Raw genomic sequence first — 16,780 nt, forward strand, 5'->3', positions numbered from 1 at the left:
AGCAGTATCAACTCATTTAGCAGTATCTGTGATCTCTATTTTGGGAAGGAAAAGAGAGCAAAACAGAGTGGAAAAAAAAGCTTGTGCAAAAGTAAGTTAAAACAAACAAATGGATAGTGGAGTTATTTTATAAACGGATAAACCAAGACCTTGTATGAACTCAAGCATATAGTACTTTTACTCTGCTGAACTTTTAATCACCTCCATGTCAGATTACCAGTGTTAGTACAGAGCTATGGTACCAGACTGGAAGATGGGTCTACACCTTCTGCGATAGGACTGCATTGTGATCCTATAAGTCCTAAATTTATTATAAGTAAGGTGGTATTATGGAATGACTGATCTGTAAATCCCCCATCTCCTCCACCCCCTACTTTATTTTTACTTTGTAGGAGTCAGCAAGTTTAATTCTTGAGAATTCCAGAAAGGATGTCCAAGATTTAGGTAAATCCAAAAAAAAAAAAAAAAATAGACTTAAGTGGCTATCTTAGCAACAGGGCTAATAGATTCTCAAGAATACTGTTCTGTTTTCTTCTTCAACCAAAGACAGAGTAGCTACAACTTCTAGAGTCACCTAATTTTAAAATATTACTAGAATAATCCTGTCAGAAGGACTTGAAACACAGACAAAATTCAGCTCTGAAGTACAACTTACTCGTTGCAGGAAAGTATTGTGGAAAGTTGTTATGTGGAAAGTATTTCAAAATAAAATAAATGTATGAGCACAGCACAACAAGTAACTCCCATTTTGGAGATGTTACCACTTCATGTTACATAATCACCATTTCAGCTTGTAACACAAAACTGAATAAAAAATGACTCCATAGTTTCCTAAATCATTCACCTTTCTCAAGCACATGGCTCTTCTTGCACCAAACATTTTTGGCATCAAAATACTGTTAGAGATTTCCCAAACAGCTGCTGCTTTTACCAGTTTTGAAGAGTATCATGAAGAATGATACAGCGAACTTAGAAATATCAAATATGCATTACTTTTTAATCAAGCTGAAAGACAAAACTGACTCATAAGAATTACACAGATGCTAGCCTCTGTCACAGTTCAATAAAATCTTCTACCATTACGTATACTTATCTATATTTAATTTAAAAAATATATAGATGTGCAATTTAATAATTACCTGAACCTCTGAATTAGAATCGACAGGTTGAAGCATAAACCAGTTCTCTTTCCCTGTATAGTTACATAAGTCTTCTTTTTTGATTGCCACCTTTCCTGGGGAAGGAAACAGGAAGAGAAAAACATAAATATCACTTTCATCTCAATAGGACTCTTTTTTTTTTTAAACTTTTTTTTTTTTTTAAGCTGGTGATGCTATATGAAAAGCTCATGGAAGCAAGGAACATGAATCAAACTGAAGCAGATGCAGTAAAATAGTGAATGAGTTTACACAAAACCAATTCAGCTCCTTACGATGTGTTATCTTGGATATTGCTAAAAAAAAGATTACGTGAAATAAAGAACACGCTTGTGGCTGGAGATAAGACAATACAGATCTGAGAGAACAGTAACGGTGTTGAAGAATGTTTAAATAGGAAATTGAAGGTAGACACCTTCTGCTCTTCTGATTGCTATTTGGAAAGCTGTTATACCGAATTACCTGGCATCCTGGTGCAAATGACTTCCTTCCTCAATTCAAGTAACATGAAGCCTACATCCACAGTAGACTCTTAAGAGCTTTATAGCAACTATATCCAAATAGCAGCTGAACTAGAGCCATTAGACAGTCAAAATAATCCACCTCCTGTAATTTTTCTGTTACACTATGTAAAGGATTTTGCAGCAACTTTTAAGTCACTAGGTTTACATGTTGTCCTGGCAGAGGAAAAAAATTTGATGTGTATAGTTTTAACAAGTATTCAACAATTGCAAAACCAATTCATTCTTTAGAGATCTACAAATAGTGACAGCTGCTCAAATATTCTACTAGAACAGAGTTGGAGAAAAAAACAACTTATAAAATGTAGTAAGACCATAAAATATCCCATTAGCCCAAAAAATAAACATATTTTAGTATAACAAAACATGGAAACAAAATCCTGCTTTTCAAACCTTAGAGATATTTAAGTGCAGTATGCACTTACACATCAGTTTAATAACTGTATCCATGAAACTACAGATATTGAAAACAACCAAACATTATGCAAAATGTAGACAGTATCCCAGAACTTACCTACACGCAGGTCTTTTTGTAAAACACTCTTATCATAAATGTAGAAGGACAACCACTGGAATGTTCTCGGAATCTCAAAGTAAAACTCTTCCCCAAAATAAGGGCTGAAAAGAAAAACTGAAAGTTAAAATGGAAAAAGCACTTCATATAATTTGTACAGCAGACGCTAAAGTGCTATATTTATATTGCAATCACAGAACTTGGCCTTTACCACCATGCTCATCTGTGAAAGCCACCCACAGTAATTTCATTGCAAAACATACACTAAAACTACAAGTTAAAACTTCATAAGAGTGCTTTTTGTATGCTCATTTTTTTTATATATAAAAATTAGAGTACACACATAGAGAGCGTTGTCTTTTTCTGCAATTTCACTTCCTGTCTCAAAGTCATTCTAGCTGGTTCTCTACCCACCATCCTTAATTAAATGATTTCCTGAGACAAAAACTTTTTTCTCATTCTGTATGTGGTTAAATTACAGTTAAACGCAACTTACGAACTACTTCACTAACTGCCAGCATGTTTAGCTCTAACATCTGCATCAGATTTAATACTCAGAGATTCAGACCTGTAAAAAGAAACCCTAAGTGTAAGAGAACAGTGAAAGAAATGTTCATCTCACATCCTCACATTCTCCTGCATGCTGAAATGATCACTCCATTTCTCCACCTAGTGACATCTAATATAACATTTTGAGTTTACCTTAAATAACTGCCATGCATGCTGTACCAATTAACAGCTAGAAGTATTTGCAGAGTATTCTAAAAAGACTCTGGGTTCCTTCGTATTACAGACATTTCACACAGTGTACTCAGTATCTTCACACTTCAGGTATGCATGCTTCTGTTAAACTTAAGGTAAACTTATTGATCCAATCATAGGCAGCATTCAGAAGCTTGAATTTCAAAATATTGAACAAAACCACAATGCTTGTGTCACTGCAAGTTGTGAAATCTGAAAATTAAATGCATTCACAGAAAAACTATTTCAAAACTACTGGATTCATACAGACTTAAAATACTTTCATTTACAACCCTGTATTATCATCACAAGGGAAGGTACACAGCTTCATGAAACAAATTTTAGCCTCTGCTTTCTTTCTACAGAAAAATACAGCAATGACAATTAGATCAAACTCAGAAATTAAGTTTTTGTTGTCATTTTCTAGTAAAGTATCTTGCTGACACTGTATTGTTACAATACCTGTTTATTAAACCAATACAAATAAGCTTATGTTTGGAACCATTCGTTTATGGCGGTTCCTATGCAAAAAAATACCAGGTCAAATCACAGCTACCTTCTTCCCTCCAAAAAAATTAGAGAAAAGACACCAAATGCTCAAGGACCAGTATCTCATTAAATAAATCCAAAACAAAGAAAGCAGCTGGTAACCAATACAAAAAGTGGGTGAAAACACAAGCACAAAAATCTAGTGTTCCAACTTTCTTGAACCTATTCTTAGAATCAATAGCTTTAACTCCAGGAATTCATTATAACACATTCCACAAGTGAAAATGTTCGCTTTGTTCAAACACATAACTTTTACCATAGGCTTCAAAGCATACAGATCATTACTGGACTTCGCATTACACTGAGATATAACTTAAAAATTCTCAGCTGAAAACTCTGCTTATAGTTTTTCAGCTCCCCACTTGTCTTCCCCTTCTCCTCATTTCAAACCCAAGAAATTCAACTCATTGTGAGAGCTAGGTTCTTCTTGTCAGCAGCACCACTAAAGGTATAAATTATTGAGCATTACCTTTATTTAGCAGCAGTGCAGCCTTAAGCAGCCTCAACTTCCTTATTACCTTCACTGCTCATTTTAATTGTATTGACACAGTAACTCACCAGAAGATAAAAAAGTCTTACTTCCAATTTAGGTCAATTCCATGATGTGGCTCCCTGACTAGCTACACGAGTAATAGTTGCAGCAGTAAAAACAAAGATATTACAGTGGAAAGCGTGAACAGCGGGTGCACAAGCTGGCATGGTGTACAACTCAACAACTGCGTATCACTAAGTTAAATGCTTATTCTTACCATATCTACACAGCTGTACGTGTGCAATTACAATCAGATAATGATTCATTATTGTGGGATGGAGACTATTAGTACTGACCTCCAAAAACCTATTTAGCAGCCATATCCTAAGGCTAAGAATGAAGTTCACAAACATATCAAAAAAAAGACCAGTTACTACCAATCATTATTTTGACCTCAACATTATGTGAATCCTCAGATTTGCAAGAAAGAGCGAGTCAACAGTATGAACATAAACAGAATGTAATTCATTTTTTTAATCATGTTGGTACATTTTTCCTTACCTAGAATACCACCACTGCTGTATCAATCAGTTGTTAACTATTCTTTAGCAAAGCAAGAGATACAGAGCAAATTTAAGGTTTAGAATACAAAGGATTAGTAAAGAAATTCTAAGGTGTATATGAACTGGCTAAAGGGGTACAATAGGTTATACCAATGAGGAATAATTAAAATGGAGAACTTACTCTACCTGTTCCTCAGGGATTCAGTCAGTTTAGAACTTTCATTTGTGACTTTGATGCAAGAACTTTAAAGACTGTGACAGATACAAAATTAGAAGATTATGCTAATTCAAAGGAAGACCAGACTGTCATACAGGAAGAACTGGATGGCCTTTTGGATTACTGTAATACAGGAGATTAAACAAATGTATAATATTACTCATATGCTCTTCCCTTCCTTGTCATATTAAACCAGTAATTCACTGATGAAAACTGACCAATACACCTACATCTGTCTTTTGATAAAAGACACAGTCATATCCAGATATTAAATTCTTGCTATAAACTTGCATTTGCACAAAGTTTAATAAAAAATAGTTTAAACAAAAAATGCAACACATACCACAACCTCTCCCTCCATATTTCCTTATATATGACCATGGAAATTTGAGGAGGTTCAAACTTCTTGAAACTTTCAAGGGGAAAAAAAAAATCAATTTCTTCAAAACCCACAGAAATCTCTTATAGTGTCAGGAAACATTTTTGAGTCGTTAGACAGGATATTCTTCTTTCACTTCAGTATTAATCCTTGTATTTTCAGCTCTGAAAAGTCATTGGCTTCACATCTGTACTTCTAACAATCATCACAGTGCTCATGGAAGCCCAAACATATTTGCACTTTAAAAAAAACATTTCTTCATTGGTTTTCAATAACTGAAACCAAAGGACATTTTAATTCAGGTGATAATTACTTCCACAGATGTGTAACTAGCAGATATCTGTAGAATACAATCTGGATTATACCTTGTATAAAATCTGCAACCCAGAAAACAGTGACAAAAACAGACTGTGAACTACTTGTCTAAAAGACAGTAAATAATACAAAACAAACAATTGTTGTTGTTATGACTAAAATTATACTGTACTACACCTTACTGAAAAGCAGTTATAAAGTTTGCAGGCTTTTAGATATCAAAGCTTTCATCTTCCTTTCCAGTACCTCTAGGTTATTACATACTCTAGATCAACACAGTAATAAGCAACGAGATGGTATAATTTTCTGCAACAAGCACCAGCCTTCATAACCACATACACACTAGTAATACAAGAGTAAGCATCCAATTCTGGTTGCTGCTACTACAGGATGATTTATTTTATTACATTTCATCAGTTTGTAGGGAACCTTATTCATGCTGTGGATCTAACTTCATGCAGATGTAATTCACAGAATCAAAGAATTCCCTATGTAGCCAGGGAAGACAAAAATGCACCTCCCGGCAGAGAACACTGGCTCCTAACAAAACACTCTCAAGATACGAATATAGATTTCATATCACATGAAAATTGTGAAAATTTCTCCAGTTGTTTAAGACACCCCAAAACTGTTATTTTCTTATAGTGAATTTTATGTTCTTCCCTCCATAAAGAACTAGTGGCAATATTCTCAATTAAGTTTCAGTTCAACTTCAGTACTATTAAAAATTAGGTTAATCTAAGGTGATTTATTTTGCCAATGTTTTACTGCATAGTCAGAAATTCTTTCTTCATGTGATTTAAGTGTATCCACTTAACTCTTAAAAAGGGATATTACAGAAAAAAAAAGTCTGTATAAACATTAAATGTTACAGGTCTTGCTTCCAAGCATAACATTAAACTTCTACGATTTTGATTATTAACATGTCAAAAATCTGCCAGCAGAGTTTAAAAAACTGACTTCGTTTAGGACATCAATTTACACTTCCAGTTAAATTAATGAACTGCAATCAGGACCAAATATTTTGCTCATCCTCCTCATCTGCAACCACTGAATCCATTTTTGTAATTTAACCAGTTGCATGTACATAGTGTTTACTATTCGTGAAGAGGCATAAGGAGGCTTTACAATGGTGTTCTGAGAAAGTAAAACTCCCCATTTAACTTTCCTGTATGAGTAGTCTGATGATCCTGACCTAGAAACACCTAGCAAGATGGCTAAAAACAAACACCACCACAAAACCACTGGAAATCGCAAGAATCGGGGGAAAAAATAAGAGTTTTAGCAGACTTTCTTGATCTTAAGAGGAAGGTTTAATGTCTCCTCGAAATAAATTAAACTGTCACTTGGATCTTCTGAGCAATGCAGCTGCAAAGATCCTCCAGTATGGGTCATCAGTGAACCTAAGTTTCAAGACTACTTCAGCCATTTTATCACAACTTTTTGGATTGTTTTTAAAGCTCTAAAACAATAACAGAATCTACAGCTCAGGGAGGCAAAGCAAGCCATTCTGCCTGAGTACAGGCTACAGTTCCAACAACAAGAATTTCAAGAGAGAATAAGGCCTATTCAGGGGAACATCCCACAGCAAACAAAACTTTTATAAATGAAAAGTTCACGTTCATCCATTCTAGAAACAGGTTTTACAAGGCAGACACTGAAAGCAGAATTCCAGCAATACATACTGACTACATGTCAGAAGTATGAAATGACAGGGAAAGTTAGAGATCAAGCAGACTTTCCCTTGAAAATAGCCTGGCAAATAAAAGAATGTTATGCTGCCCAATGGAACAAAATACAGTAACAGCAAAATATGTTTTCACATGTTTGATGTAAGTCCTGTACTACTCACAAGCCTCCACTTTGTTTTCTTCTCAACTACTCTCAAGATTTGCACATTGCTGTAACGCTTCCAATTAGTTGCCACAAGTCAGCTCTCATTTTAAAGACATACAAGCAAAACCACATGGACATTGACACGCATCCTGCTTTTATTCTGGACCAAGAAGGTCTTGATTACCATTTCCATTTAAAAATTAAGCTTACCTTAAAGATTTTTCAACTACCTGCGTACGGAAAACTTCTTCTTGGTCCAGGTTTATGGTACAGAAGAAGTCTCTCATTTTGTTGGGAACTAAATGTTTGGCATCATCTGTAAATAAAAAAAAAAAAAGACTAAGTACTGAGGGGAAAAAACAACAAAATATTACACAAAATCTTCATAGTTTTAATGGATGCCTAAAGTATTTTCTTCCATTCAGCATGCATTTTGTTACTCACTTTCAATTTGTAAGCCCCACTATGCACCCTGAAATTTTGATATCCAGGTTCACATGGAAAGAGAGCCGACAGGAAGACAATGACGCACTGACTCATTAGCACCGCTTCCTGCAGCACCTGCACTTTCCCTCGAGGTCTCATCTTGGGCTTGACCCCACATAGCTTGCTATGTCTGAGAGGCTCCCAGCCCGAAGGGTTACGGCATTAGGTCGTATGGCAAAGGCATCACCTGGCTGAACTACTCTTCTTCACTGTTTCCTCCATTAATGCTTTGGTTACAGGAAGCTGATGGGATAGATATAATCCTATTAATCTCCTCTTCATTTTTCACTTTTTTTAGCTGCTCTTAAGTTGACCGATGTATTTTCAAAGGTTGAGCTATGACTACTGTTTATTTTTTCCTAAATGTCTGGTCTAATAGGGAATGGGAAAAGTCATCTATTGACTAAGTGCACCACATATAAGAACGAACAGAAAAGGAAGTTTCTAATGGGACACGATGACTGCCAATGCAGGAATACAAAGAGCTCTTGGGCAGTGAATCTAGGCCACTGCAGCAACACATGCGGGACACCACACAGCCCTTTGTGAAATAGGTACTTCTAATCAATTACAGCTAAAAACAGTTCCCAACATTCAAAGTGCTCTTCCAGAATCCAAATGCTGCAGACACACACATTTCTTTAAGGCAATACCATGCTTTAGCTTAAACAGTTACTTCCCCCCCCCACATTCCCTTCTTTGAAGACGGTCATCAGTCCCCGCTGACCTCAGATTCTGCTGAAAGAGCCAAGCCAAGCGTTTTTGGTCCCCTCTCCTGAGGAGAGAGGCTCCTAATTGCTGAGTAGCTTCTCTCTGCACCATCATCACTTAAGTTATTATCTTAAATGCAAGCAACCACAGTTGTGTTCTGGGTTAGGCCTTAACTAGGACCTCTTGTGTCCTTATATTTCTACTGGAAATACCACCCCCTCCTCCCCCCAATAAAACATGGGATCAAAATCATCCGAATTTTATATAAGCTATTAAAAAGTAACATGGTTAAAACAGTATTGAGTTTTAATTACTTACTGCATCTAAATAACATTACACCACCTCTACTTTCAGAGACCTCAGCTTGAAATTAGATTTCACATGTCACATGTATGTCCCTTTTTAAAAAAAAAAATCAGGTATGAAGCACATTGGAAAATAACCTTTGTTTTCTATGCTCTTAAAATGTAAAGTCAGAAACATTTTGTCTTCTCTCTGTTTTTGCTTAATAGATTAGTGGCAGTCTTGAAACGTAACTAAGTGCTGCCTGGCACTGGAAATGCTGTATCTGAGCAGGGAACACGGTGGTTTCACCACCAGACTGAACTTCCTCCCTGATCTTTTCGAAGTCAGGAATACATGCACTGATGGAAAACATGAACAGACACTTAAGTAACTTCCACAGTTAAAACCTCTGCTCTCAGAAGCATCAATGAGCTTTTCATCAACTTGGGTGTGGGAGAGGAGGAAGTATACGTATTATTTTTAAACACCACACTTAACGTTGACAGATTGAGAGACAAGTACAGAACCGGTTTTTAATGCCACCAGACTTTAAAAAGAAACTAAACTCAAAATGGCCCATGAGCGAGATATTGGGGGGGGGAAGCATGAGACTGAATATCACCTTGAAAAAAAAAAGTTATTTTAATAAAACACATGAACGAGAATACAAAAAAAGAAATCTCAAGGGGCTTGCAATCCCCAGAGCTTCAGATGCTGAAGTAATTAATAAGCATGAACTGTACCCGACAGTTTTTTCTGATAAGCATCTTAGGCATTTTAGTTAATACCCTGGAGCTTTACCATCCTATCTTCACATAACAGTATTTAAGAGATAACCTAACTTTATTGGCACTGCAAAGCTACTGCATGGTGGACTTTGAAAGGAGATTACAAATACTGTAGTTTCACGTTTTCTTAAAAGAACACAAATAAAATGTAGGCAGTAAGGATGGTTAGTCAGAAATACCAAATAAAGGTTTTGGGGGGGGGGGGGGGGGGGGGGGGAGGGAGATAAGAAAGAAAAGCATTTTTAGCTTTGATTGTGGAACCGTATTTCAATCCTTTTCAGGGTGTCTGTCATTTATAACCACACAGCATGATACTTAAACTTGCAGTTCAAGTGATCAAACAGCAGCAATAACAGACCAATTTATTTTTTATTGATGTACCAACTTAGCAGTTTCAGTCACCAGACTAATTTAAAACAGTAATTATTTTCACGTGACATATCTAGTAGCCTAATTCAACAGGGAAAGTTTGGAATGCATTGCTAACATAATAAACATCAACCTTTTTATTCTGAAAATGTACAAGTTCACGATTAATATGGCTTACCTGACTTTTGAACTAACTTTTACTGTCTCTCAACCACTTACTTTGGGAAATCAGCGAAAAATATCAGTACTAAAAAAAACTTGGGTCAATTATATATATTAGTTTAGATTTTAAAATATTTATAAAATATTGTTTACAATATATACACACATGTGGTCTCTATACAACTCCATAGAGAAACTTTACTTCAAAGTAAGATGAGCTTAAACCTAAGCAAAAGGGAAAAGCTGTGATGCTAATAAAAAGTTAAGTGCTAGAGCATAGAGCGATGGCAATGCAGATGCACAGCAGTTAAGAAACTCCAACTCCCCATATTACATAAACATTATGAGTTAGTAGTAACAGGAATGGAGCAACCTACTAAATTCCACAGTTCGGTCAAACTCCCTTGTCCTGCACATCATTTGTTACATGCAGATAGAGCATGAGAACATCAAGGTAAAGCTTGTTCACTGTTAACACAATCAGAAACCCAGCAGGAGCAGGAGGTGGGATGGATACATGCTATTTATTCACAATGCACTCTGTTGAGGGAAAACGCACAACTCGTGTACATCCTACAACAGGGACCCAAAATGAAGAACCTAAATAGAAGTTTATGCACATGAAGTGCAACGTATCTATTTCGCGGGACCAAACATAGTATATAGCAGCAATTAAAACCGCTATACGAGCGCAGCATAACCTGATATATTCACACAGTGTTAACAACTCTGTGCTAGAAGTTTGAAACAGAACGTGTCCTGGATTTTGTCAAATGAGTTCTGGGAGATGATAAGTTAGCTATTTTCCACGTATTCCACTAAGGTTTTCCAAAAACGAACGCAACTAAATCAATTACGACCTAAAAACCTACTACTACATGGTATAAACTGAAGACAAAGGCTAGTTACACAACTAAGAATAACACACTATAAAACATACCTCAAATTGCAGGATACACATAAACCTTGTATAGTGCTTTTGTCACGACTCTGATACAAAATACAGCTGCCAATACAGAAGAGTCATTAAAAAGAACAACTGTCCTTCTGTGGATCCCCAATGGAAACTTGCTCAAGTTCAAAAAAAAAAAAAACCCCATGGTCTTAAACTAGTAAGAGATCACATCTTCATGTTGCCTCTTACCTGAAAACCAGAGGGAGGAGACAGGCTGCAAACACGGGTATCCCACACAACATGGGGAGTCCCAGGGATTGCTAATGTGTTCCTATTCTGTTTTTCATTGTTGGGTGTGTAATAGCTAATTAAGCCACTTTTAAGTACATGCCTCAGTTCTAAATCTGTTGTCACGGTTTGTATAACATCGCTAACTTTAGATTTTATCATCTACTTGTGTACTGTAAAACTGCATATATAAGAAGTTACCACAAATGTGTTTTCTATATACACAGAACTGCCACTGCCTCCTGAAAATTGTGATCTCTTGTGCAATACATACAAAATGAATGTGTTAAGTCTTCTCATAGCTTAAATGCCAACAAAACTCAGGCACTGAAACATATTCTACTTGCAAAAAGCATATTATAAAAAATTCTCACGGACTACGAACACCAACTTCCCAAAGTGAAGTCTGCTACTGCTAATCCCTCCAGATCAAGGGGGATTATATTATTACATCTGTTTGTTATTGTTCATTCAAAGGGTTTTCACCCCAAAAGCAAATTAGTAAGATACGAGCAAGAAGTGAAAATAAAACAGTCTGTGCTGGGCAAAGAGGCCAACAGAACAGCTAGGGATTTGAGGGTTTGCAAGCTTTCACAGCAAATTAACTCACATCTTTTTAAAAGTGTTTTTGTTTTTCTGGAAAAAACAAGTAGCTTTCCCAAGTGATTTCTCACGCTGTTTCAGGAAACATCTTTTATTACTTCCACCCATCTTCCAAACTGGTCCTGCAGTTTTACAGGCCCATCTTTGGCAACCAACTTTGGATGTACGATAACCAGATGATAACCTCTGGTTCACCATCACTTTCGCCAGGTACTCAAATGCGGTAACTCAAAGTTACAACGCAACAGGATCAATGCACAACACATGCACAGGACACTAAAACTGGCTTCAACAGAAGTCATGAGAGATAAAGGGGGTGCTTTTTAATATCTAATGCAAAACTTGTGCTGGGCTCAAGTATCACCTAAAGTAAAACCTCATCAATTGCTGTGTTGCCAACTGCTGCAAAACCCCTCAGACACAAGTCAGGCAGCAGAACAGTGTCAGTAAATAAGCCAGCGCTGACTTTTTTTTTTTAGGCAAGCTGGCATGCGTTAGTTCTGCGATAATTGCTAACAACAAAGTCTCAGGAAGTGTGTGTTCAGTCTTGTCCGCTCGGTTCGCATTAACCCTCTGCAGCAAGCGCTGCAGCGAGCCCCGTTTCCCACAGCCTCCCATTTTCGTGGCCTAGTCACTCATTTACTTACCGAAGACAAACCCGAGCCTGCGCTGCGCTTGAGCAACACCTCCACCCCTCAGCTAAATTTAAACCAGTCAAAAGCTCCTCGCACCTGGCTCCCCACCCCGGCACGGCGCCACACCCGGCCCGTTTCGCTTCATTCTCAAAAAAGCTGACCGACGGCGTGAGAAAGGAAACGAGCGGGCTGCCCGGCTGGCTGCATGCACGCCGTGCCGAGCCGAGCCGAGCCGAGCCGTGCCGTGCCGTGCCGTGCCGCCAGGAAGCCGCGCACATCCTGTTCCCCGGTCGCTGCCGAGCCTGGCGGGGCACCCGCCGCTGCCCGGGGCCGAGCGCACGGGAGGTTCGAGCCAGCGCTCCCCGGCCGCCGGCCTCTCTCTTTCGCTACGCCAAGAAACAGAAGCGTTAGCGGCCGTTTCAGAGCGGCCTTCCCCCGCCGACTTCCTGCACATCGATACTTTCGCAACGTCTGCCTGACAAACACGCTGATGCCCGGTGGTGGTAGGCAGGGAGGGACGGGACACGGCTGGCAGGCGGCCGGCTCGCGGATATCCTAGCACCGGGGGATGCTCCCCGGCCACCCCGGGGCTCCGGCCATCCTCCAGCCCCCAGCCCCGCCAGCCCGCACCCCACAAAGCCCCTTCCTTTCCTTCCTTCCCTTCCCGGGGCTGCCCGCCGGCCGCAGCCCCAGGGAAGGCGAAGGCGCAGCGGCGGCCCCGCAGGACGGCCCCCGGGCTCGGCGCACCCGGCCCCGGCCCCACTTACAGATCTTGCCCCGGAGGTTCTGCAGCACCCGCACCTCGTCGCCGCCACCGTCCTGGGCCGCCATCGCGCCAGCGCCGCCGCCTGCGCAGTGCACGGCGGGGGAGGGGAAGGAGAGAAGGGAGGAGAGGGAGGGAAGGGAAGGGAAGGAGGGAGCGGCCCCGCCGCACGCCCCCGGGCCGCTCCGCCCCGCTGGGGGCCGCCGCCACCGCCCTCGGGGGGCAGCGGGGCGCAGGCGCGCCCGCCTCACAGCCCGGCACCGGCACCCGGCGGGGCCCCGCCGCCGCCGCCCCGCTCCCTTAGCCTGTAACTACCCCCGACGGCGAAGGAGGCCGTAGCCGTGAGGGGCGCGAACCACCCGCGCTAACGGCCGGTCACAGGGCGATGGGGCAGGGCGGCGGAGCCCCCCGAGGGAGCGGCTGTGGGAGCTGCGGGGAGCTGTGCCTTGCCCTCACCTCGCGGGCGCGCTGGCAAAGTACAAATAAAGCGTATTTGCCCTCACGGGGAATTAAAAGGCCTTTTCGTCACGCTTTCGCTGGGATTTCCTGAAGAGAGATGCTAACGTGAAACTCCGGGACCTCGCTGAGGGCTGGAATGAGCCCCGGTATCGGTGGTGGGCGGCTTTGCCTGGGCTCCCGCATCCACCCAGCCGCCAGGTGCAGATCCAGTTTGGTGAAACTCGGCGCGCTGAAGGTACCTCAGCCTCCGGGCCCTGTAGGCGCGAATTCTGGTGAAACCCTGTAGTGGCTGGCGTCCTAAAACAAAGAGGTAGTTTAGTTGGGTAACAAGGGGAAAATTGAGTTAGAAAGTAAGTTAGTAGAGGACAAGGGTTCTTCACCTTGGGCCCAGAAAGTCCTCTTCGGTCTGCTCCTGCCAAAGGGAAGTTTGGAAAGTGCTGAGCCAGCAGCTGTTATTTGTCTCTAACTGGAGTCCTCTGACGTGGTTGCCTGACCATGTATTTCTCCCGCACAAATCTCACCATTATGATTATTACATGGCATGGAGCCACACAACCTGGCAGTCAGGCCATGCTCTGTTCCACTCCCTGGTGGCTTTTTCCTGCAGCTGTCAGCGTCCCACCCCATCCCTGCTCTCCGCATTATGGTTGGGAAAAGAGACATCTTTAGAGGTGGCAGGATGGGCTGGCTGGTGGGCAATAAGCTGCTTCGCCACACCAGTAATGGGTGAATTTGTATGCATGCAAAACACAGACCTGCACAAAGACACGCATTTGCATAAGGTGACTTTTACCTGTCAGAAGTCAGAGCTTTCCCTATAGTACAAATTGAGGGATTTGGTTACCTACAGTTGGTTTCCAGTAGATTGGCTGCCTTGTCTGACCCGTGGCTGAGGAACTGCGGGCAACCCTGTCAGAGCAAGAGTTTTGCTCTGTAAACCTCTCTTGACCTGCAAACGCAGAGGTACAGTTACACTGTGTTGCAGCATTTTTTAAATTAGATCATGCAAAACTAACTTTTCCATAACTCTCTCAAAATTTACGATGACAGTTGGAGTTTACTGTTTACCTTAATGTCACCTTCATCAGAAGAACTTTCTAATTAGCTTTTGAAATAGGAGGGAGAAATATATATTATATGTAGCAAACTTCTATATACTTTTGGTTAGTTATGCATCTCTGCTGAGGACCATCCCAAAATGCCCTGCATAACTTAGCTTAAATTTAACTTTTAATGCAAGTTACAGACCAGTGACACCTAGCTGAAGGGGGAAGCACTTTGAATATGCATTCTATTTTGTATATACCTTTGTATTTCGTTATGCAATCAGGTATTTCCGTTCTGAACTCTCTATCTTGGCAGTAGTCCCACAATATTTGAAGTACAGTGTGTAAAATACACAATCTATACTGCAAGGTTACTGTCAGAATTTAAATAAGATTTTTTACATTTCTGGTCCTCATGAAAAAGTATTTAAGGTGTTGCAAAGTCTTAAACGCAGTTGACCCATCTCCCAATCCTTTAAGATACACAGCAAGTTGATTATCTTCACCTTAGCACTGTGTTCACCCTTAATGGTATGATGCCAGGAGATACCATCACTTCCCTTGACCTCTGGCATGTTCTCAATTAACGGTTTTGACCTTAATGAAGGGAACAATTGGGAATTGTGTTGCTTAATCTTATAATGAAATGCGCATTAGCAGATACATAATCCATATGATCTGGAAATATATAACATAACTTAAAAAATGGAGAGACTTGCAAAAAAATAGGAAGAGGTTATTTTAATCAAGCAAAAACAGTTATAATCACTTTCTAAAAATAACATTTGACTCTTTATCAATCCTTAACATCTGCATTTAATATTTTCTTCTAAACAAAAATACAGATGCAGCAAATTACAGTCTTTGACAAAGTACAGTATTTACCTTCTCTTACACTTATTTTAATTTTAATTTGGTCATTAATACTAGACTCATTACTGCAACGTGTTACTTGTAGTAAAAGTGCCACAATTGAACTATAAACATGACATTGCCATCTTAAAACTGCTTTGCTATAAATTGTAGAGAATATACAGTTACAAAGTCATTGTGTTTTTATCAAAATATACAAACCCCCCCAGACCTAACACAAGCTATCAATATTTTTCTTATGAACTATACAGTTATATAAAATATTTGTAAAATTATCTTTATATGTATAAATATTCTACCTTATTTGCTTTGGTCTATAATTATCATCATACAAGTCCACTTAGAAAATATCTTCGTGTACTTTCTTTGAAACATCATTGTACTTTCCTGTGTTTATTCTTCTGTTATCCTTATTTAAATGGAACCAAAGCTGCCATGAAACCAAACAGTTCTCAAAGGGTTCACAGCATTCACCAATGACAGAATAAATAAGTGGACTATATTATTACTTCAATCAATACTGTAGTATCATTTCAATTGTAGTTTTATCATACCCAAGCTATAGTTTCTTTTAGAATATTCAAGAAAACAAAGTAAGTAAACAAATCGTATACCATATCTGCACACAGAATTAAGTTGAAATTCACTAACCTTTGTCCTGGTTTAAGTTTTTAACACTTTGTAAAGATGAATGTACATGACTAATTGGAAATGCAGATACCTTACAAAAGAGCCCTATCATATAATATGCAACTTGTAGACATATACCCTCGTTACTTTTTTAAAACCTCTTAATCTCAGTTAAGATTAATCACATTTTCACAAAATAGTATTAATTGTAAGATTTATTTTGGTGACGTCTTCTGGAAGCCTACCCTTCTGATTCTTGGTGAATGCAAAACAAGAAGCTGGAAGGCTCACCATAACCTTTCGGGATGGCAGGATGAGGGAGGCAGAAACACTTCTTCTAACACTTCTTCCCCCATCAACCTGTTGCAGGCACCTCTCTGCTCTGGGCCCACTGTGCTGGGACAAGGGACACAGTGACAAAGCTTGCCTGGGGCAAGATGCTGGGATCTTTACTGGGATCACTGAGAAGGGATGTATGAAGTTAGATGTTGCATTTAAGGCATGGGGATGACAAGGAACCCCA

General features: G+C 39.7%; 1 protein-coding gene and 1 long non-coding RNA gene across 4 annotated transcripts in view; one reads left to right on the forward strand and one right to left on the reverse strand.

The window, feature by feature from the left end:
- Positions 1-13,351, reverse strand: part of RASA2 (RAS p21 protein activator 2) — a 50,987-nt gene extending 37,636 nt beyond the window's left edge. The window contains exons 1-4 of the mRNA XM_035545130.2: positions 13,254-13,351; positions 7,475-7,580; positions 2,193-2,296; positions 1,140-1,234 (exon numbers count right to left, since the gene is read on the reverse strand). Of these exons, the coding sequence (XP_035401023.1) occupies positions 1,140-1,234; positions 2,193-2,296; positions 7,475-7,580; positions 13,254-13,317 (369 nt within the window). The 5' untranslated portion in view covers positions 13,318-13,351. The remainder of the gene's footprint in view (positions 1-1,139; positions 1,235-2,192; positions 2,297-7,474; positions 7,581-13,253) is intronic.
- Positions 13,352-13,565: 214 nt separating this feature from the next.
- The window catches only part of LOC118247272 (uncharacterized), a 55,435-nt gene continuing 52,220 nt past the window's right edge, over positions 13,566-16,780 (forward strand). For all 3 annotated transcript variants that reach the window (XR_004778331.2, XR_004778329.2, XR_004778330.2), the window contains exon 1: positions 13,566-13,943. This is a non-coding gene — a long non-coding RNA (uncharacterized LOC118247272). The remainder of the gene's footprint in view (positions 13,944-16,780) is intronic.

Source organism: Cygnus atratus, chromosome 9, assembly GCF_013377495.2.
Source record: "Cygnus atratus isolate AKBS03 ecotype Queensland, Australia chromosome 9, CAtr_DNAZoo_HiC_assembly, whole genome shotgun sequence".
Taxonomy (NCBI): domain Eukaryota; kingdom Metazoa; phylum Chordata; class Aves; order Anseriformes; family Anatidae; genus Cygnus; species Cygnus atratus.